The sequence below is a fragment of the Thalassophryne amazonica genome, chromosome 12 (genome assembly GCF_902500255.1).
Source record: "Thalassophryne amazonica chromosome 12, fThaAma1.1, whole genome shotgun sequence".
Classification (NCBI taxonomy): domain Eukaryota; kingdom Metazoa; phylum Chordata; class Actinopteri; order Batrachoidiformes; family Batrachoididae; genus Thalassophryne; species Thalassophryne amazonica.
In genome coordinates, this window is record NC_047114.1 from 41585514 (window position 1) to 41608734 (window position 23221).

At 41.2% G+C, this 23221-nt stretch overlaps 1 protein-coding gene across 1 annotated transcript in view; it reads left to right on the plus strand.

Annotated features, from left to right (window-relative positions):
- The window catches only part of tmtopsa (teleost multiple tissue opsin a), a 345672-nt gene that overhangs the window by 265140 nt on the left and 57311 nt on the right, over nt 1-23221 (plus strand). The window contains exon 3 of the mRNA XM_034183376.1: nt 21481-21714. Coding sequence (XP_034039267.1) covers nt 21481-21714 — 234 coding nt within the window. The remainder of the gene's footprint in view (nt 1-21480; nt 21715-23221) is intronic.

The window sequence follows — 23221 nt, forward strand, 5'->3', positions numbered from 1 at the left end:
TTATTTTCTACCATTATCTCTTCAGAAGGTCCTCCCTTCTTTTCTGTCTGGTGCTAAAAGCCACTTATAGGAACAGGTCTAATGATGTGATCACCTCTTTATGATGTCCTTTATGAGGATAAGGAATAAATTGTTCACTGGGAAAAGGTTATTGTCAAATATCACAGAAATACAACGCAGCACTCATTCTCCCTCTGTCTCACAAACTATAATTCATCAGGTGACACGATGAGAACAAAATGACTTTCTCCTGCAGACAACACAGACATATCAGGATGAAACCAGATAAGCATGCAGTGACTTATTTCTCAGAGAAAGATAACTTTGTTGACAATTACTCCAAATAAAATCTTACTGTCAGTTTTGCTTCATCCTGGAGAGAAAAACATTGGTGGGTGATTCTTTAACTACGGGCACTATTGGCCTTGTAAATGTAATTTCCACCACACCATTGCCTTACAATATAAAGCACCTTGGGGCAACTGTTTGTTGTGATTTGGTGCTATATACATGTGCTCTGATGTCACTGTTTATCTCCATAGAAACTACCCAAACAATCTTTCATACAAACTGTTTAAAGGGACATTACAGTGTTGTGGTGGAAATTACGGCAATAGTGTGGGACAATTACATTTTGTTTAAAAAAATCACAACAGTTGTATGACATTGAATACCCCAATTATGTTTTGATTATTTTACTGATATTTTATTCAGAGACATTTTAAAAAAACGTTTCTTTACCATTCATTTTTATCATTGAAGATCAAAAGTCTGGGTGTGGGACAAGCACAAAACGGCAATATTTGCATATAATGATGCTGAAAAAAGGTGAAAAAGTCATCATAGACTACTAGAACAAATTTCTTAACACACTTTCATTGTAAAGATAACTATAAAAATGTGAAATTTCCCCTTTTTTTCTGTTTTTCATACAATATGATCAAAGGACATAATAAGTGCCCGTAGTCTAAGAATCACCCTGGTGTGACAGACATACAAGCATTAAGGAGTGCACAAACAACTAAAGTCTAAGCCATTTATCACTCAGTAACCCTTAAACACATATTGTTTCTGCTTACCAAGTTTTGTGCATAGTTGAACATCTCCAGTGTCCACATACATGGCATATGCATGATGTTTTTTCCTCCTCAACCTAATTTTTAAGGAGCTTGTCGTGTTTTACAATCAGAAAATTGATCATAACAAATGAAAAACTGCATCTGTGCTTGTTTTTTAAACTGCAGTTAATAGCCAATGTGATCATAGAATCACGCTCTGTCTTGTAAGTATTACGTTTTTGGCCTCTATGGATATGCCCTCCAGCACAGGGAATTTTGCTGAGTAAAATTTACTCTGCTGTGATTATCAGGTCTGGTTAACAGAAATGGCTGGACACAAATGCGGGACTTGGACAAAGAGCTCTGTATGTAAAAACAGTTTCCTGGAGCAGTAAACAGGGTCCGGTACACAAAAAGGCAGTCCAACAACAGCAAAGGTACATGGAACATCAGGCTTAGGCGTGGTTGGTAATCAAAACAGCTAAGGTGGTCAAAACACACGAGAGGCAAGCAGGTCGAGAATACACTAAACAGAGCTGGAGAGAAGGCACACGTTGCAGCAATGTGGCAAAGTGCAGCGTAAACTTAAGAGCTTATATACACCCAGGTGATGAGTTGCAAATTGAGAATAGGTGTGCACAGAAAACACCAGACTGAGTGTAGCCAGAGAGAGGGAAACGCCTACCATCAAGAACCAGGAGAGAGACAAGAGAGACAGGGACAGACAAACCCAAGCAGGAAAGCCCCAACAAGAGAATAAACATACAAGAAAGCAACAGAGCAATACAAACATAACCCAAAGTATAAAAATAAAACCAGACCAAAACTCACATCCTGACAGGGATAATATTTGGTCCCAGTCTAAATAGAGTTAAATATACTCTACCACAGGGCTGAATCAAAATCAACTCTTACTGGAGTAAAAGCACTTGCTTTGACTAGATGGGACCGTTCGGTTGGCGACACCGGTAGAGCTGATTTCACTCTACAATAGTGTTTTTTACTCTATTTAGACTAGGATCAATTGTTATCTGAACAGTCTAAATTTTACTCAGCAAAATTTACTGTGTGAATGGCAGCTGTCATTGTAGCTCTCACATGTTTTGTTATACCCCCTTCACACTACAGCACAGATGAGCCCGAATGCCGTACGAATGAGGATTTGAATGACATCCATGCAAATTTGAGCTGCACTCGAATGCCTCGTGCAGCATTCTTACAGCAATCGGTACATATCTGAGCCAGAGCACATGCACACTACATTCGTGTTGCACTTGTGTTGGAAAACATTCGAACGGTGGTGGAGTTGCAGTCTTACCACAATCTGACTGCAGTCGTAATATTCATACAGCAATTTGCATGCAATTTGGACTGCATTTGAGGGACTGTATGAATTGTTTGAGCATGTCTAGAGTCCCTTTATTCAAAGAGTAGTGTCATCTGAGAACATAGCACCATTTTGGGGCCAACTATGCACAGCTACTGAATGAACCTCTTATGTTTTCAACATTTTTTTTTTTTTATCAGTTAACCACATACAGCAACACATCCAGGTACAGGTGCTATCAAAATAAATATAAAAATACCTAAGATCCCAAATGTACATAAATTTACAATTTATGATGAGCTATTTAATTAATTTAAAGACTGATTTATGCTTCTCCAGCTCTGTAACTTCATGTCATGATGTTGATGTGTGTGGAAGCTCTCCATCACTGGATTATGCATTACTAGCTGGGGTACCTGGTGCTGCCCGGGTTAAAATGTTTTAGACATAAGCCAAATGCCAGTCATTTTAATCAAAACAATTGCCCAACATTTGTTTTTGTAATGCTGATGTCTTATAAATATAATAGTTAATGGGCTAAAGTTTGTCCAGCAGAACTATAAGAGGTGGACTCCCCAAACTAAGTGGAAATACTTGGTTAAAAGACAAACACATTTGAAGTCCTTCATGCAGAATTTGTTTTGCAATCAAATTTCTAACAAAATTACACACAAAAGATACGTAACAGTAAATGTAAATATCAATGAATCAAAATTGAGGTAGTGGTGTATGTCACTCTTTTTACATTGCAATTTTACAAACATAAAATGAATGTATTCAGACAGGAAGGCAAAACAGTTGAGAACATAAAGTAGCTGAAGGAAGGGATTAAATAAACAGAGATGGCCAACACATACACAGGGCTGGAAATTTGAATCTGCCTGGTCATACCCACAGCCAGCTATTTTGGGGGTAATTTTCAGTTCAGAATATATAGTTTTTAGGGCTACATATTATAGTTTGGGAGTTTATCCCGGACAGACAGACAGACAGACAGACATAGCCCTTTATGTACAGTTGTGCTCAAAAGTTTACATACCCTGGCAGAATTTTTGCTTTTTTGGCCATTTTTAAGAGAATATGAATGACAACACAACAACGTTTTTTTCACTCATGGTTTGTGGTTGGGTGAAGCCATTTATTGCCAAACAACTGTGTTTCCTCTTTTTAAATCAAAATGACAAGAGAACTACCCAAATGACCCTGATCCAAAGTTTACATGCCCCTGTTCTTAATACTGTGTATTGCCCCTTTAACATCAACGACAGTTTGGTGTCTTTTGTGGCAGTTTTGGACGAGGCTCTCTGATGGTAAAGCTGCCACTGAATATGTCTTGGACTTTATTTACATTAATTACAAAGAAATACAAACAGTATGGCACTTTATGGTAAATCTGCATGGAGTAGACAGTTCTCAAAAACTGAGTGCAAGAAGGAGAAGAGTGAGGAAAGCCACCAAGACACCCAGACAACCCAGGAGAGGTTATGGGCTTGTGTGGCTGTGATTGGAGAAATTCTGCACAGTGCAAGCTTTGTATTTTGCATCACTACTCTTAGCTTCATAGTGGAGTAGAGCAGAGAAGGATTTTCTTTCACCAAAACAGATCAAATCCAGGCTTGCATCTCAGATGTACCTTCTGGCAACTTGTAGCTAAACTTTCAGGTCTTCTTTTTAAGAAAATCCTCCTCTATACCACTTCATCATGAAGATGGATAACTGGTGATACAAAATGCAAAGCTTGCACTGTGCATAATTTCTCCAATCACAGCCATGAATTGATTAATTTGTTAGTTCCAGTCCAGATGTTGTAAAGCAAGACAGAAAATAATACCATCAGTTTGTCAAACACACCATGTCTGCCAGGACACGAGATACTAGTCTGATCCTTCATGAATTTCATTATGAAGTTAAGTTCAAGATGGGAAATAATCAGGAGTGAAAGTAAGAGCTTCGCATCATATTAAAGATATTAATATTAAAGACTGCTCTTAACTCACCTGAGGTGCCACTTTCATGGAGCGCCTCGCCACAAAAATTTAAAATAAAACTAGGACTGCAAGCAATCATATACAGGCCCTCGTGTCCATGCCACCGCCTCCCCAGGCCACTGCATCCCCTTATGACCAGGTGTGGACAGTTGTGTTCAGGGGCCGACCCTCATCACACAAGTGAAGTTTCAAGTCAATCAGACAAAGCATGAAGGAGTTATCATGACTTGATGTTCGATGAAAGAGTCAAACTGGCAGCGCCATAGCGGCCTCACTCTTTGACATAGAATAAAGCCTTTGATAACTTTTGATCAGTATAGTCTCTGGATGATTGGAAAGAAATCTGAAGTGCATTGGACAAAATCCCTCGGAGGAATCCGTTCAAATACAACATGTGGAAATCACACCGAAATGACACGACAATTCAAAATGGCCAACTTCCTGTTTGGAGTAGACCAGTGGTGCAAGAGACTTTTTTGTACATCTATGCAAGTCACACGTGTACCAATTTTCATCTCCCTATTCCAAAAAACCCCTATTGGGAGGGGTATTTGAAAGATGCAAGGGGGCGCTATAGAGGCATTTTGCCCTGCCCATGGGCAATACCTATCACATTTAAGAGGCTGTCATTCTTGACCTGAGTTTCAGTTTTCATGATGATATAGCAAAATTAAATCCATCAAAAGGGAGAACGTATTTTCATGGTGAATAGTCGATATTATTAATAATACCACAATAATACCATAGACTAATGTGGTAAACCTGGTGAATCAAACCAGTGACATAAGCAGTCATGAAACAATCAAAAACCACGGATCAAAACTAAACTAAACAAGAACGGAACTCAACATGTGGCTAAAGTGTGATGAACAGAAAACAAGCTGTGACAAAAGCAATGGCAAACAAAAATCAAAGACAGTGGATCAAAACTAATCTAAACCAGAATTGATTGACTTGCTTCCCATGCTGCAGTCCACTTTCTCACTCTGTCACTTCTGCAGAATTGGTGTCTAATACCTTCAGGCTCAGCTCTGATTAAATAAATACAGTGAAATGAAATGGATCACACACAAATTAAAGATATGAGACTAAGTGCTGAATGATTGCAAAGGAGCTCATGTACTTACTGACTGCCTGAACAGAGAAAATGTTTCATACGCTAAACAACAATCCCGATGTAATGTCTGATATTTAGACGGCACAGATCTACTTTTAAGAGACAATAAGTTGATGATGAATGACGGCGCAATCTTGCAGTAAATCACTAAACTGAGATCAGCCGCCTCTTTCATTTTGCTGTGATGACAGTTTGAAACGGTTGCTGACTTTTGGCAGCCGTCCAACACAGCACACAGAGCAGATACAGATGAGTGACAAATTATGTAAATGAAAAACCTGAATAAGTGAGTGGAGAAACAGTGATTGACTCCATCCGCAGGGCATGAAGGGTCACTGAGTAGTTTGACAAGTATGAAAGTGACATGCCTTCACAGTCATCAGATCTCAACTCACTTGAACAGCTTTTATATATTTTAATTACGCTGCCATGGAGGTAACTTTTTCAGGGATGTTGTCAGGTTGTCTGTCTCCGAGCAGGATTATGGAAAAACTATTAAGCTGACGTTCTTTAAACATGATGGAAGGGTGGTGTAGGGGCCAAGGAGGAACCCATTAACTTTTGGAGTGGACTCAATTAAGGGAGCAGATATGGAATTTTTTTTTTCCCCATTTCTTTAACCCAGTGGGGTCGATAGATGGGCCAGCTGATCTAGTAAGTTAATTTAAGCTCTGGTGTCCTCTGGATCAGGCTGAGAAATGCACTGGGAGCAGACAAACACTAACTTTCTTCAGCGATAAGGACATCATTTTCCAAAATAGCAGGTGGAGCCGCTGCACTGCATAATATTTTTACCTCCGCCAAGGAGGTTATGTTTTCGGTCGAGTTTGTTTGTTTGTTTGTTTGTTTGTTTGTCTGTCAGCAGGATAACTCAAAACGTTTTGAACGGATTTTGATGAAATTTTATGGAGTGGTTGGAAATGACAAGAGGAACAAGTGATTAAATTTTAGTGGTGATCCAGATCACGATCCGGATCCAGGAATTTTTTAAAGGATTCTTCACCATTGCGGGATAGGGGGAATTTTGACATTCTAGTTTCTAACACCACAGTAACAAGGCAGAAAGGCTTGAAAAAAATTAGGGTGTAACATAGTCAAATGTTCTATCAAACAACAAAGTTTGGTGATGATCGGATGCGGATTCCGGATCTGGTGATCCAGAATATGCAAAAATATAAGGAAAATAGAAAATGTGTCAGTGTGAGGTGACAAATGAAGCTAGAGATGCACAACTAACACCAAATTGTAGCTGAATCTGTACTGATTCAATAAGGTGTCATCAGATTTGCTTCAAATGTTATGGAGCTATTTCTAGAAGAAAACCGCCATTACCGAAAAATCGTTTTTATCAATCAATCAATCAATTTTTTTTATATAGCGCCAAATCACAACAAACAGTTGCCCCAAGGCACTTTATATTGTAAGGCAAGGCCATACAATAATTATGTAAAACCCCAACGGTCAAAACGACCCCCTGTGAGCAAGCACTTGGCTACAGTGGGAAGGAAAAACTCCCTTTTAACAGGAAGAAACCTCCAGCAGAACCAGGCTCAGGGAGGGGCAGTCTTCTGCTGGGACTGGTTGGGGCTGAGGGAGAGAACCAGGAAAAAGACATGCTTTATTAGTTCAATAACTTTTGAACTAATAAAGAGATAAAAGTGATTCCAAGTTCTAGTGGTATGTTTTCATGGTCAAGGATGTCAAATATAAAGGAAAGAAAAGTGTATGTATCATAGTTTTGGTTGTAACACTGAATTGTTGAATAGATCACTGTGCCAAGGAGGGAATCTCTTTAGGGTCAGTGACCCTATGGCCTTGTTAGTAAACGATGTCAAATACAACACACTGCAAAGAGGAAATCCCTCATGACAAACTATACAGGGCTGGGGAGCAAAACCCACTCCCAGGTGTTGATGAATCACGCCTAGGATCCAGAAAACCCAGAGGCTGACATCAGCACCTTACTGTTGCATATATTCTGCTTTGGTGCACTTCACTGAATATATAGAAGGTGCACTTCATTATTTAGCACATGCAACACTGAAAAAAAATAGTTCTATTTCAGAATTTACTGTTATTTATTTAGAGAAGTGTTTCATAAATGTTAAAAAATTCATATAGTTGCAGTTTAGTTGAATAATAAATTGAATTTTGTCTCATTTGTTTTTGTCTATAAGCACATGCAATATCAATATCAGTGCTCAGATGACAGTAGCTTCTGGGAAAGGTGCAAGTTGCGGTAAACTGTGATGCCAAGCGCTAAGGATACATGCTATCCAGTCACAGCAGATGAAACTTTTTTTTTACTACTGAGCAAACATCATTGTTAGACTTTTTTAGGTTCAATAATTCCACAGCGTGTAGATGTTATGGCGTCAGTGACCCCATGGCCTTGGCGGAGGTTTGCACTCTCTGAGTGCTTCTAGTTTTTATTGTTATTTGTTACACATTGTTTTAAAATCCTATTCTTATATTATACTACCTTTGTGACCTGAAGACTTTGGTAAGAGCATTTGTAACATCAAAACAGTTCGTTTGCAAGAACAAAAATGTATATTCACTAAAGATTTGAAGAATGAGTAAATATACATTTCATATTTAAACCATGACAGTGAAATTATGTCTTTTACAAAGTGCTCTAGACAAATATATGTCTCAACTTCAGAAGGCTGAGATTGTTTTGAACATTTTGATGTGCGACACATGAGCATTACATTAAAAGAAAGTACCTTAAATGGGGAATGACTAAAAGTATGGTCATATTAGGAAAATGACCTTCCTATCACAGTCTGAAACAGATGAGACAGAGCTAATTGCAATGATGTAGACAGGTGAAAAATAATAGAGGCTTATTAACCAGGCACAAGGTCTGTACGGGAAAATATCAGACTGAGGTGTTGACAGTACGGACCGAGCAAAGTGAGCCCTGTGCGAAAAACACTGAGGGCTGATATTCCTGTACAGATCGAGCAAACGAGGTTAATAATTCATTTATTATATGGATATTATATACAGGGTGAACACAAAACACTCATTGGTTTCAAATATTTATAATATCAAAAGTCACAAGAAAAATTTTACAATTTTGAAGAAGAAGAATCTGCAAAAGAGAAAAAAATTGATGAGTTTCTGCAACTGTTGATACCAAAATTGTAAAATTATTCATGTGACTTTTGATATTACAGTGGTCCCTCGTTATCACGCGGTTCACCTTTCGCGGCCTCGCAGTTTCGTGGATTTTTTTAGTGCAGTTTTGCATGCTTCTTTTTTTTTTTTTTTTTTTTAACAGCGCATTGTGTTCTGTGTCCTTATCAGGGTTTGCCGGTCACGGCACCAGTTGGCATCACCGCGATTGCTCTCACTGCGTCCGATGCGCTTACTGAGTCTGTGGGCTCAGTAAATGCCGCAGCGGGCCACTCACACCACCCCCCTGTCTGCTGTGCGGAGCTGCAGACAACTCTGGCAACAGGTCCAGAGACTACGCTCACTGTTTTGATGCGGAGCACTCCTTGTGGAAAAATCTACAGCGCCGCTGGGTCTCGGTAACCACAGCCGCAGAGCTCCGTGGCCATGACTTGAGCAAAGGGAGAGCACGTGCATTGTGTTCTGCGTGTGTCTGTTTATAATCTTCTCGCCCAGAAGAAAAAAGAGAGTGTTTACACAGGAGAGAAAAGTGAGAAAATGTTAATGCCTATTTGAGAAAAGTGTATAAAGTGTGTAGTGAGGGGTTTTACAGCCTTAAAACATCAATAATAATTGTAAAAAAAAACTAACGCTGACTACTTCGCAGATTTCGCCTATTGCGGGTTATTTTTAGAGTGTAACTCACGAGGGACCACTGTATACATATTTGAAACAAGGAGTGTTTTTGTGTTTATATATATATATATATATATATATATATATATATATAAACACATGCAAACTTATGGTATCGCCCAAATATGAACGCTGCTGTCAGTTTTGGGCTCGTAGTCAAACCTGTTTGCTTTCGTCACCTCCATGAAGAACTTGCTAACAGATGGTCCAGTCGTTAGCTAGTAAGCTTTTAATCTGTTTTGTTTTTTGTTTTTCAAATGCTGTTTAGATATTTATGGAGTATGTTCATGTTCGACTTGGTTTTTCTAATTGTGTTTTCAGCTTTCTGGTTTGTAAGGAATCTGATCCGCAATCCGGACCAACTGTCATGGTAACTGTCTGGTATGGGAAAATATCAGACTGGAAATCAGCCAATCGGAGCACGCATATCGTAGTCATATAATACAGGTGTATATTACAAAGTATAATGTCAATGGCTGGACCTGTAGATGAGGCAGGGAGGGGAGTGGCACTGGAGGTCTATGGGGAAGCCAAGAACTAAGCAGTAGATGCCAGGCGGAAGCCAGTGAAGTTAATGATGGCTGTGAACTGCAAGCAGAAGAAAACTACAAAAAGTCACTAATTGCACAGAAACAGAAGGGAGACTATAAAGTAATTACTGAAACAGAACTAGACTACAAAAGCCAAGTGTATCACACAGCAGAGTGGAATAAGCTGGTGAAGATGGGTTGGGAATCCAGTGCTGATATACTGTGAGATGATGAATCAAAGGTGTTTTCAATCACAAGCTCCTCTTGCAAGGCAATGAGGAGAAGAAGACAGCACCACAGGAGAGATCAGACAACAACAAAAGGTTGGGAAACATAACAATTGTGAGATAGGATGACAACAAAATGAGTCAACATTTATTGGTGATTCAGCGATCAGCGGCGGCGTGAGCACAGCGATCAGCGGCGGCGTGAGCAGAGCCACTGGCTAGGCTGCGACTGTGTTGGTGCACCATTCAGGCTTGTGGATCATTGGGGTGGCCAGCAGTGCTGTTTGCTTTCGGCATCTGTGGCACTTTGGAGGCAGCCAGCCAGTTTTTGCAACTTGTCTGGTGCCGGTGATTGGACCTGTCTAGCCGAGAGTTGCGAATCGGCTTTGTGGCTCAGTTGACGTCTGTCGGCCTGAGTGCGGCTCATTTTGGGAGGCCGCTAGCCGGGACTGTGACTTGCTGGAAGCTTATAGCCTAACTGTGACTCGGTGATGGTTTCCAGCTGGACCTGTGACTTCGCCGGAGCCTATCAGCCAGGTCTGCTGCAGCAGTAGAGGCTGCTATTTACATCGGCAGTTGTTGTCTCTACAGGAAAGTCGGGACGTTTCAGGACAAGCTAAGCTAAGTCATGCTAAGCTAACTGAGCTAGCTGTGCTCAGCTTGGCTAATTATTTGTTGTGAATTTTGTTTTATTGTTTTATTAGTATTTTATTATTTTTTTAGGAGTGGGTTAAATTCTGTGTTTTTGGTGTTTTAAAAATTTTTATATGATGCTGGCAGAGAGGGTGGCTCTTTTGGAGAGCCGTGTTCGTAAGTTGGAACAGCTTATTAGCCTTGTGGACATTGATGTTACGGGCATGGTTGATGTTGACCCAGCTGTTATGCCTACTGGCATTAGTAAAGAGGGGCCGGCCAGGGAGGATGGTTTTTGGACTGTCGTCGGGCGGAGGAAGTCATGTGGGGCTCGACGGAAGTCACAAGGGGCGCAGTGCCCAGTTGTGGCACCCAAATTATATTCGCCTGTGCGAACTATGAACCGATTTCCTCCTCTGGATATGCCTGATGTCAGTCTTATGAGCCCATGGACTTCCACTCCTGTCCCCAGGCCGAAACGTAGGGTGTTAGTGATAGGGGATTCCATCACCCGTAAGGTTGAGTTGCAGACGCCAGCTGATGTTCAGTGTTTTCCTGGGGCGAGAGCTCCTGACATTGCCTCTTACCTCAGGGTACTAACGCTGCAAAATGGTAAACAGACCAAGAAACATGACATGAAATACAGTCATATAATTATTCATGTTGGCACAAATGATAAGATGAAGCAGTCAGAAATTACAAAAATGAATATAGAGAGGACTTGTGACCTTGCTACAAGGTCATGTCGGCATCGATTAATAGTTTCTGGTCCCCTCCCCTCCCAGGGTGGTGATGAGGTTTTTAGCAGACTGTTATCGTTAAATAAGTGGCTGGCACAGTTTTGTATACAACACGGTTTTGGTTTTATTGATGACTGGCCTTCGTTCTGGGCCGGCATGATCTGTTGATGCCAGATGGATTTCACCCTACTAGAGAGGGAGCTGCCATCTTGTCCGTGAATATAGATGGGGCTCTGCAGGGAGGGTAACACTTGGAGTATACAGCAGGTCGCAGAATATGGGATGAGTGTGGGTGTGGGATCCACTAGTTTAGCGGGGAATTTAGTGCGGACAATCCAAGGTGCTGAAAGTGTTTTTTTTGGGAGGGAGATTTATCAGATTGAGACTGTGGCCTGCTCCTTTAGACGTGTTCATAGAATTTACAGGGAGATATGTTTTTCATCTTTAGTACCTATTACTACATTGGATGACAATGGAGTCGAGGATGGCCTGCTGGTTGTTCCTGCTGTATTAAATATTTCATGTCTGATGCCTGCGATCCGTGTGGACTGTGTCAGGCCTAAACCTATTTTTAGGTATCTTAGAAATGTTATTTTGGAACCACCCATAAACCCAAATAGTCCAATTGTCAACTCTGCCGAGGTCCTTAGTTTGGGTCTTAGAAATGTTATATCACTGTCTTCAAAATCTATGTTGATCAATGATTTAATTGTGATCACCATTTGGATATGATTGGTTTGTGTGAAACCTGGCTTAAACCTACAGTTGTTCTTCCCCTGAATGAAGCGTGCCCACCGGCATACACATTTAGTCATGTTTCCCGTGGTATGAAGCAGGGTGGGGGTATTGCTTTTATTTATAAGTCTAGGTTTACGTTAGTAACTGTTGGGGGTTACAGGTATGGATCGTTTGAGCATCTGATTCTCCGCTCTGCCCATGATGTTACATATTTTTTGGGGCAGAAGCATGGACATCAGTCGTGTTATTTTGTCATTGTTTATAGGCCAACTGGCCCATATTCTGAATTCCTGGATAAATTTGGTGAGTTTGTTTCTAACTTGTCAACTAATGCTGATAATATTTTGATTATGGGTGATTTTAACATTCATATGAATTGGCCCTCTGATCCCCTGTGTAAATCACTTATGGAGATTGTAGATGCATTGGGATTTCATCAGTGTATTCAGGGCTCGACACATATTAGTGGTAATACCCTGGAGGTATGAGGTATTGCTGTCATGAATATTGGTATACTGCCCCTTGCATCGGTGGTCTCTGACCATTCCCTTATTAAGTTTACATTTACATTACCGCGTTTAGTGGAGCAACAACCTGGCCTATTACTGCGGCGATGCATTAAACCTTCAACTAGGACTGAACTTGAAGCCAGATTGCCTGGTCTTTTAGCTTCAACTTTGCAGAATGCTCAATCAGTGGACAGTCTGGTGGATGGTTTGAATTCGGTACTCAGAACTACACTTGATGAGATTGCACCTCCTTTATTAAGGCCTTGCCTTCCCAAACTGCAGTTGCATTGGTTTAATGGTTACTAGCAGGACCTCAGGCAGAAGGCTAGAGGTCTGGAATGGTTCCACTCTGCATGGCATGATGCAATTGCAGAGTATAAGCATGCTCTATGGACTACAAAGCAGGCTTACTATTCAGATTTGATCAATAAAAATAAGCACAACTCAAAATTTTTGTTTGATACTGTAGCATTTCTTATCCATGGTCAGTCACCTGTTAGTCCTTCTCCGTTTATAGCTCAAGACTTCTTGGAGTACTTTGAGAAGAAAATAGAAGACATTAGATTGAGCATATCTAAACATGCTTTGGCTCAATCTCTGCACCCTGCTGTGAAGGTGGGTGTTAATAATGAGGTAACACCTAGATTTACAGAATTTGATACTATTTCACTAGACGCGCTAGCAAAGCTCGTGACGTCTACAAAAGCACAACCTGCTTATTTGATCCTATACCAACAAAATTGTTTAAGGACCTGTGGCCCGTTCTTGGGCCGACTGTGCTGGAAATTGTTAATCTTTCATTAAGCTCTGGTTCTGTTCCTGGGTGTTTTAAATCTGCAGTGATTAAACCATTGCTTAAGAAATCTGGTCTTGACCCTAGTGTATTGAGTAATTACAGGCCGATATCAAATCTGTCATTCTGTTCTAAAATTCTGGAAAAAGTGGTCTCACGGCAGCTTGTAGACAATCTTAGTGAGAATGATCTTTTTGAGCCACTTCAGTCTACTTTCAGAAAACATCACTCCACAGAGACAGCACTTACCAGAGTGGTAAATGATTTTCTGTGTGCAATGGATTCGGACACCACAATGGTTTTAGTGCTCTTGGATCTTAGTGCTGCGTTTGATACTGTGGATCATCGTGTTTTACTTGATAGGCTGGAAAATTACTTTGGGATTACTGGAAGTGTTCTTGCTTGGCTGACGTCATACTTGTCCAGTCGTTCTTATTGTGTTGTGTATAATAACACTACTTCTGGTCTTGGTAAAATGAAATTTGGGGTTCCACAGGGGTCTGTGTTAGGTCCCTTGCTTTTCTCACTTTATATAGCGCCCCTTGGGCATATTCTGCGGCATTACGGGATTGCCTTTCATTGTTATGCTGATGATACTCAACTGTACATGCCGGTAACTGCTGGTAATCTTGCCCATATAAAAGCCTTGGAAGATTGCCTTATATCTGTGAGAAGTTGGTTGTCTAGTAATTTCCTGATAAGACTGAAATGATGGTTCTTGGTCGAGCCAGACATCTGCATCATTTTGACCAGTTGGTGCTTAATTTTGGTCCGTGTGTTGTGCATCATACGGACAATCCACGGGTTCTAGATTGGGTAATGTTTATAAAATAGGTAGCTGACATTTTTCAAGGGTGGTAATATATATCATGCAGAGTTTCTATGAGTTGAATTTTGTCTCACTGCAGTGACCACAAGCATTTTGATCTCCATTTCACAAAAGCTGATTTTCTTCACTCTTTAATACACCGAATGAAAGTTTGTCCCACCTTCCGGAATGTCGAGGTGCATTTGAGGATTTTAGACAGCATTCTGAAAGTAGTCTAAACAGTTGGGCAGATTCCTGTGGCTGCCCCGAATGTTTTGCATGTGTGCAAAACAGTCAAGGTGCAGTCGAGGTGGAAAAATATCGAACGGTGGTCGGAGTGCAGTCTGACTGCAATCTAATGGTGTGTTTACACATAGGCAAGACACGTTATGAATGTCATATTTGCATCATTCTTGGCACATTCCTGACATTCTTAATGTGACTTAATGCATCTGAATAGGTTTCTTAATAGTGCGTGTTGGTGCGTGATATTCGTGATTTTTGTGGAGCATCTTTTTGGTTGTCAAAAAATCTTCCACGAATGTCACGCACCACCCTCATTTCGTCTCATGTCGTGGAGGTCACAACTGAGCATGTTGATCCGTCTTGATTAGTGGTGATCCTTAATAGAGCATGACAGCATTCTTCTCTGACGTGCGCACAATTAAACCCTGCTGCACCGCATTCAGTTTCATTGCTGCAGTATGCTGAAGAACGACAGTGATGCCAAGTCGGCTAAAGGTTTTGTTGCAATGCTCCTCAGCGCACTCCTGCAGGTGTTCCACCTGCTACATGTGCCTGATGTTTGGGAAAACAAGTGAGACAAGAACCGCGTGGAGTCACACATCTGGCTCTCAGACTCCTCCTCCTCTCTGTGCCACTCAATGGCACAGAGCGCAGCTAAACATGCAGTCACAAGATTCTTCTGTGGAGCAAACTGGAGCGATCTGAATTGTTCAGCAGCTGATGGATGAATATGGGTGTGTGTGTGGAGACAATTCATCTCATTCACAATGTGACAGAACTTAACGATGCGCTGTTACGCGCTATCATGAGTAACAGCGTGCAACAATGCAGAAACTTATTCTTGAACATGTGTAATGGTTCCTGATAATTCTCCTGCAACACGTGCCATTAATCGTAACGCGTGGTAACAGGTTGCAGCAGTAAGCCCAGGTTACACATAGACGGTTTTGTCGGCGGGTAGTACGTAGACCAAAGTTCGCGGTAGTTCTGGCTGTTTTCGCGGTGGAAAGGGGTGGAGCATTTCGCTGGCATTTTGAGCGCCGTACTAGCCGCAAATACACGGATAAAACGCCGCTAAATCCGCCGAATAAAGCGGCGTTTTGACGCCGTAGCATCCGGCACCTGTCAGGCAACGGGGGTTGTCGCTGACGCGCGTCTTAACAATCACAGGTTAAGACGCACGTGAGAACAGCGGTGTTCTGCTGCCGCCGATAATGCCCTGTGTACCGCTGGATTTATCCAGGCAAATCCTGCGTTACTCCAGGAATGTTTGCATATAGGCACCGCCCCCAGAGTGTAATAGGCTGAAGCAGCTGTCACTGCAGGGGGAGGGAGCTGATCTCTCAGCCTTTTCTTCTCCTTCCTTTTTCCCCCTCCTCAACGTGTTGCTCGTCTCCACCACAGGGCTACCCTCTGCTTCTGAACCAGACCTCTTGGTAAGTCCTTGCCACTGCCAGTTTTCTTTTAGGAGGCATATTGGAGCTTCTCTGCAAAAACATCTGGAGCTGGCTGAGAGTGAGAGGCCTGCATGCAGTGCGCTAGCATTTTTATACTGACCGCCACCTATCGGCCATTTGGAACACCGTTAACTGAGAGGTGGCATTTAGAACGGCGTACTGTCCGCTAGCACCACCGTTTTGTCTGCCTCTGTCGCCGGTTAAAACGCCTTTGAGGACGGCGATGTGGGCTCTATTGCCGTTTTACACACCGTTGGTTAGGGATATAATGCCGGCCGCCAATTACGGCGGTGTAAACTGCGGCACTACAGGAAGGGGCAGGATGAAACGGCAATTAAAAAGTATCAGACGCCTTTGTTCGCGTTGTCTCCATCGTCACGCGAATTCTCCGGGAGCGCTCCCGGAATTATTCGACATGTTGAATAATTTTTTCGACGATTCTCGGTAAAGCCAGAACTAAGCCACGCCCCCTAGTGCCGGCGTTGACAACGGCGTTTGATCCTTAAGACAGCCAAAAACTCTTCCGGGACGCTTCCAGGAGCTCTTACCGTCTATTTGTAAATGGGGCTGTAGTATTTGGACGGCATGAAATGGGCATTGGAAGCATTCTGATGTCCTGACTGTGCCTGAAGGCATCACAAGCGCACCTTGAGTGCTGCTGGGTTATATTTCCCCCACCCGCAATCGGACCTGACTTGTATGGCAATGTAAGTGCATTCGTCATATCCTCACCATAACTATATTTTGTGATTTGAGGGTGTTTCTGAATGCAAATGATCATAAACATGCATAAGTATTTGCTTTAGAATGTCTGATTTATCAACAACTGATACTTTTCGAAGTGCATATGACCAGCGTGCTCTTTCTTGATAAAGATGGATTACGCGCATACTAAATTTTGTTCATACAACAGCATTTAGAATGTTTTCTACACAGTTTGATAAATGAGGGCCCTGTTTTTATGACATCTACTTTAAACAAAAATAAAAAATTCCAACCCTCTTTATATTGAAATTTGTTTGCTATACACTCACAGTGGAATTAAATATCTGCCTGACAAAAATACCAAAAGCCAAAACAATGGCGTGCATAATTATGTATCCTGTTAGGATAACACAATGAATCCATCACTGTTACAGACAGATTTCTTTGGACAACTCAGGAGAATCATGATCATTTAATGGTATACAAATAATGAATGTTTATGAGTTCAATGCTTTGAATATTTCATGAGGTGAAATGGCTAAAATAGATCTTTGCTATTTGATATTTCATTAATTTATAAACAACAGAAAAGGAACTTACATTTTGGTGGTCCACTGTTGCTGAAGTCCAAATTGTGATGTGTAGTCTGGTGATGCTGTGCACTGACTTTGGACTTCAATAAAAAAATAAAAATTAAAAAAGAAAGACTTTGTGTTGTTCCTCAGTCCAGCCAAAAATCACGTGAGCTTTTCAAATGGCTTACAGCGGAGTAGATTTTGTGTGTGTATATGTATGTATGTGTTACAAGAATTAGCAGCGTCAGTTAGCTCAATCAAATCGTCGTCTCAATGGAATCATTGGACTCCACGCGCGCCATACACACACATATGCAACCAGGTCAGCGCTTGTGCATGCGTGTACTACCAAAAAAAATAAAAAGATTGTGTACATCCTCAGTGCAGCGAAAAAAAATCATGTCAGAAATTAGTCCTTACAGAGCCTTGGAAGTGTCAACCGCAAAATGTTTTGCATATGGAGAGAATGTGCGCACGTTTTATTATATTGTGCGCTCCTTTTTTATTATTTTGAACACATTTTATGATTTTGTGCACAAGTTTTATTATATTGTGCGCACATTTTATTATATTGTGCACTAATTTTTTTTAGATTGTGCGCATGTTCTATTATATTGTGCGCATGTTTTAAGCATCATTTGAGTAAAACAAAGGCACAGTCTACTTAAACGTGGCCACAATTAGTAAAACGTGCACTCAGTTACTCAATATTGTCTTGACACATAAATGTTAGCTATTACCCAACAAACCAGGAGCCAGTAATACATTTCCCCATTTGAAATGGATCTGGTCAGGGTATATCATGGTTTGGGCGCACAAGGACATACAGAGAACTCTAGCTACCCAGTATGGCATCATCTGAAGAGTAGCACAGGCTTTTCATGAGTTTCATGTTGAGGAGGAGGATCAGAAGGAGCTTTCTGCTCAGAGAACAGTAGATCCTGAATACTACATATTGTACCACTTTTACCTGCAGTCTGCACCAGTTAAATCCAGCTATTCATGTTTTTTACAGTGGCAGCTGGCCCATAGGGGGCGCTCGGGCGCTGCCCTCCTAGATGTGGAGAGGAAAAGTCATAATATATATTTAAAAAGTATTATCAATGTCAGTTTTACTTAATAGTATGTGCCTACATGTAATATGAATGATTAAAGCAACACTTCCTCCAACTGGCTCTCATTCAACAGTGCATTTCCACCGACAGAAGCAGAGAACGTATCATTCCTCGTCTTTCATTCAAAGCGCCCTTGAAGTGCAGCGAAATAACCAATTGTATGTAGTTGCTAGGGAAAATTAATAAATATTTGGCAAATCAACATTGCCAAAATTAATGGCTTTGGGGCGCCGGAATTTTAGCCCTTGCTACAAAAATGCGGGAACGTTAGATTACAGTCAGTGATACACGTGACGCTGCTGCTGTCAGTCAGTCAGGCAGGAAGAGATGATGGTGACGACGACGTTTGGGTTATATTTATTTTTATTTTGTCTCCGTGTGTTTTGCTGGAGTAAGTTGAAGAACTCTTCGGAGGTTTAAAACGGGACAAAATTAATCAAATCAGTGACACCAAAGTTTGGCGGGGATCCTTTTGGAGGCGCATGGAGGTGCACATCAGATCTTTCTCATGGTTTAATGACAGTTGCACATCCCGGTTGGAGGAGAGACGTTTGTCTGACTCGTTATAAACCATGTCAGGCTTCATTCACACGTCACGGAGGCTGCTGATCTGCGCGGATGAAAAGGAGCATCCACCACTTCAGCTCAGGTGAGCTGACGAGCTGCTCGGATTTATTCCCGAATGTTGCTCCTGGTGTGGAAACGAGGGTGAAAATTTAAGATAAAACGAATGAGTGATTTTTTTGTTTTGTTTTGTTTTGTTGTTTTTTTTTTAGGGGGTCAAAGCTGTGATCTTTATTGGGAGCTGTCCCAATAAATATCACCAGTTATAATGGTAATAGGGGAGGCCGGGGCTGTTTGTAACAGTGTTCAAAGCTGCAGCCATGCTGGTATTTTGATTTCACTTTACACGTTATGAGGATCAGTCGACAGAAGTGAAATATTCTTTGGAGTATTCTACACGCTAAAACAAATTATTTGCTCAGTTTAAAAACAAAATAAAACAAAACCCTAAAATAGCAATTTGCATGTTTTTTAAAGAAATTCTAACACAGCCACTGAGTTCACACAAGACACTTATAGTAAGACAAACCCAAGTTTAGCAACGCATTTAATTAAGTGGTTTTGTAAACTTAATTTGCTTTGTCCTCTACACTGTTATTTAATTTTAACCAATTTAATTTAAAGGTTTTGGTGTTATTAGTTGGTCAAGTTATTTAATTTAAGTTTTTCAAGCTTCTTTAGTTTGCCTCCATTCCACTCAGTAATGTTCATGCAAAATATTACCTTAATTTTCTCTCTCTCTCTCTCTCTCTCTCTCTCTCTCTCTCTCACACACACACACACACACACACACACACACACACACACACACACTGTCTCTCTCTCTCACACTCTCACTGTCTCACACACACACACACACACACACACACACACACACACACACACACACACACACACTCACTCTCTCTCTCTCTCTCTCTCTCTCTCTCTCTCTCTCTCTCTCTCTCACTCACTCACTCACTCACTCACTCACTCACTCACTCACACACACACACACACACTGTCTCTCTCTCTCACACTCTCACTGTCTCACACACACACACACACACACACACACACTGTCTCTCTCTCTCACACTCTCACTGTCTCACACACACACACACACACACACACACACACACACACACACACACACACACACACACACACACACACACACACACACTCACTCTCTCTCTCTCTCTCTCTCTCTCTCTCTCTCTCTCTCTCTCACTCACTCACTCACTCACTCACACACACACAAACATTCTCTCTCTCTCTCTCTCTCTCTCTCTCTCTCTCTCTCTCTCTCTCACTCACTCACTCACTCACTCACTCACTCACACACACACAAACATTCTCTCTCTCTCTCTCTCTCTCTCTCTCTCTCTCTCTCTCTCTCTCTCTCTCACTCACTCACTCACTCACTCACTCACTCACACACACACAAACATTCTCTCTCTCTCTCTCTCTCTCTCTCTCTCTCTCTCTCTCTCTCTCTCTCTCTCTCTCTCACTCACTCACTCACTCACTCACACACACACAAACATTCTCTCTCTCTCTCTCTCTCTCTCTTGGAAGGTGGTGTGAACATTGTTGTATGTACATAATGTTCTTTTGTCAACTGAAGTATTTTTCCCTATTTTGAAAGAGTGTAAATTTGGTGATATATTCTATTTTGTTAAGGGGGTGTCATTGTGAACCCCAGGATCTGTTTGTCTGAAGATAATGGCAGTTCAGTACAGTTTGGTGTACTATGTATGTAATTGGTGTCAAATGGTGAAATGTTCTTTGCTCAAGAACTTGAGTGTTGTATTTGATACTGTTCCTTTCCAAAGTAGAAATGGGGCCTAATATAGCTGTAAATTGTTAACTTTATCTGTAAAACTGCTGATTTTGAGAAGGACATGAAATGATTATTGTGGAATTTTAGTAATTTTCTGACTGTTCACTTGAATGCCTGTACTGGACAAGGCAAGGGAATCTATTGGCACAGCAGCCCCACCAAGACTGTTTTTCACCAGCCTCCACTGGTTTTATATATCGCATTTTATCCTGACATCACAAATTTAAAGATTGACAGATTACTCACAATGCCCTACAATATTATTTTTACCCCAGATTTCTTTGGTTCCAAAATGTAGACAATGAGTATAAAAAATCATCGAGAGACTGCTCTTAAATAGAGTAGATACATTTGGTATTTAAGTGATTTCAGATCTCCAAATTGCTCTGTGTGCAGTCCATCATTTTCTTCTTCTGCTGCTGAGGATGACCAGAAATAGGTGTTGACACAGGTGCCACTACCTTCCCCACCTCTTGCTGCTCTCGCCACCTCTCAGTTGATCTTTCCATCACTCACCTCAGCCCTTCTGACTTTGTACCCTTTTCTGCTGTCTCCTGCAATTTAATCACCTCCAGCTGAAGAATATACAAATGTTTCACAACACCAAAAGTCACAACCCTGAATGTCTGAACACATTTCAATACGTGCTGACAGTCATCTTATTTCTCATTCTGTCCTTCCCTCCTCTCTTTTTTCTTGTGCACAGGTGAGTGGATTTAATGAGTCCAGGAGCAGAAATCGTGAGCAACGTGTTTTGGTCATGGTGATCGTTATGGTGGTCTGCTATCTACTGTGCTGGCTGCCCTACGGCATCATGGCGCTGCTGGCCACATTTGGGCCACCAGGCCTGGTCACGCCCGAGGCCAGCATCGTCCCATCTGTCCTGGCCAAGACGAGCACGGTCATTAACCCCATCATCTATGTGTTCATGAACAAACAGGTGAGAGAAGCCCGGCTGAGGTCATCTGAACTTTTAAGGCCAGTCGTCAAGGTGTTTTGAGTTAAACTGCACTGCGGATCTACCTCTCTCACAATGAGCAGTTTTACTTTATATTTAATTTAAGCCATTTTAAGATCCCTTATTAAAAGAAAGAGAGAAGGTGATAGGGTAAAAGCATGCAAAAGCTACTCAGTGCTAATACATAAACATAATATTGTACTTCTGCATTATATGTACAATATGTCTGTCACTGAATTGATGAATCAGACATGTTAGAAGTAGTGACAGCAGAGAGGGGCCATTATTATACATCTGACGACATGTTGGATAGAGCTAAATCATTTTGTGAGAGAGGTCTAAACTTTGTCTGATGTGCAATTGAATTGCACAAATAATGGAAAAACAATATTTATGAAAGTCTATGTATGGAAGATATACATACTGACTGTGCAGCAAGCCATGCCATCAAATGTAATTAGTGCATTTCATCACCACTGCGGTGATGAAATGCACCATGGTCATTATACATTGATAAACAGCAGTGAAGAATAGTTGATATTTTGTTATTGGTGGCTTTTTGGGACTTCTAGTTTAAGGCTCAGTTCCACTGGCATTTAGGAAGATTTGCGCATGAATTGTGGACAAACTTGGTTTCTATTCGCTAAATATCGGCAATATCCGTGAAACATGCTTGTATGAGTCGGCCGACATCCGCACACGTCCGCAATTATTCGCAGAGGCATGTTTTTCTGTTGCCAGGATTTATGAGCTGCACAAAATTTTGTTTGCGGATGACATCCGCCTTACATACGCAATACATACTCAATCTATGTGCTGTATATCCAGCAATTGCTCCAGAGGCTGTGGTGTTGGTGTGAATAGTGTTGCCGAAAAGCCCAAGTGCGCTTCTTTTATGACCGCAGTGCAGATGCCGCCCATGCACAATACAACTGCTGCTTCCACAACACGTGCGCAATGCATTCTCAATACATCCATAATACTTCCGTGATAATCGCAATGCGTCTGATCCGTTTCCTCAATACATGCATTATACATCTGTGATTGTTTGTGATATATTCTCTATACATTATTAATATATCCGTAATTCATACTGAGACATTTGTCATTCTTGGCCAATTTTGTTGCAGACGACAACGAACGCCAGAAATTTGTATACTCAATTCATGCGCAATTAATCCTCTCCCCAGTTGGACCGGGCCTTTAGGGTCATCAGTCACTACTCATATTTAAATGCATGATTGGCTGAGCTCATTAAACATTACTTTTAGCAGCTTGTGATTGGACTTCAATTAATAATAATAATAATAATAATAATAATAATAATAATAGTAACTAAAGATCTATGACCAAGCTCACAAACTGATACAATCTGTTGTGCTATACTAGTTGCTTGCATGTATTATATGGATATGGTAGTAACTTTTGTGATAGAACAACTGAACTAACTGGTCAGTGGTGCATTTAACAAACCAACAAAATCCATTTA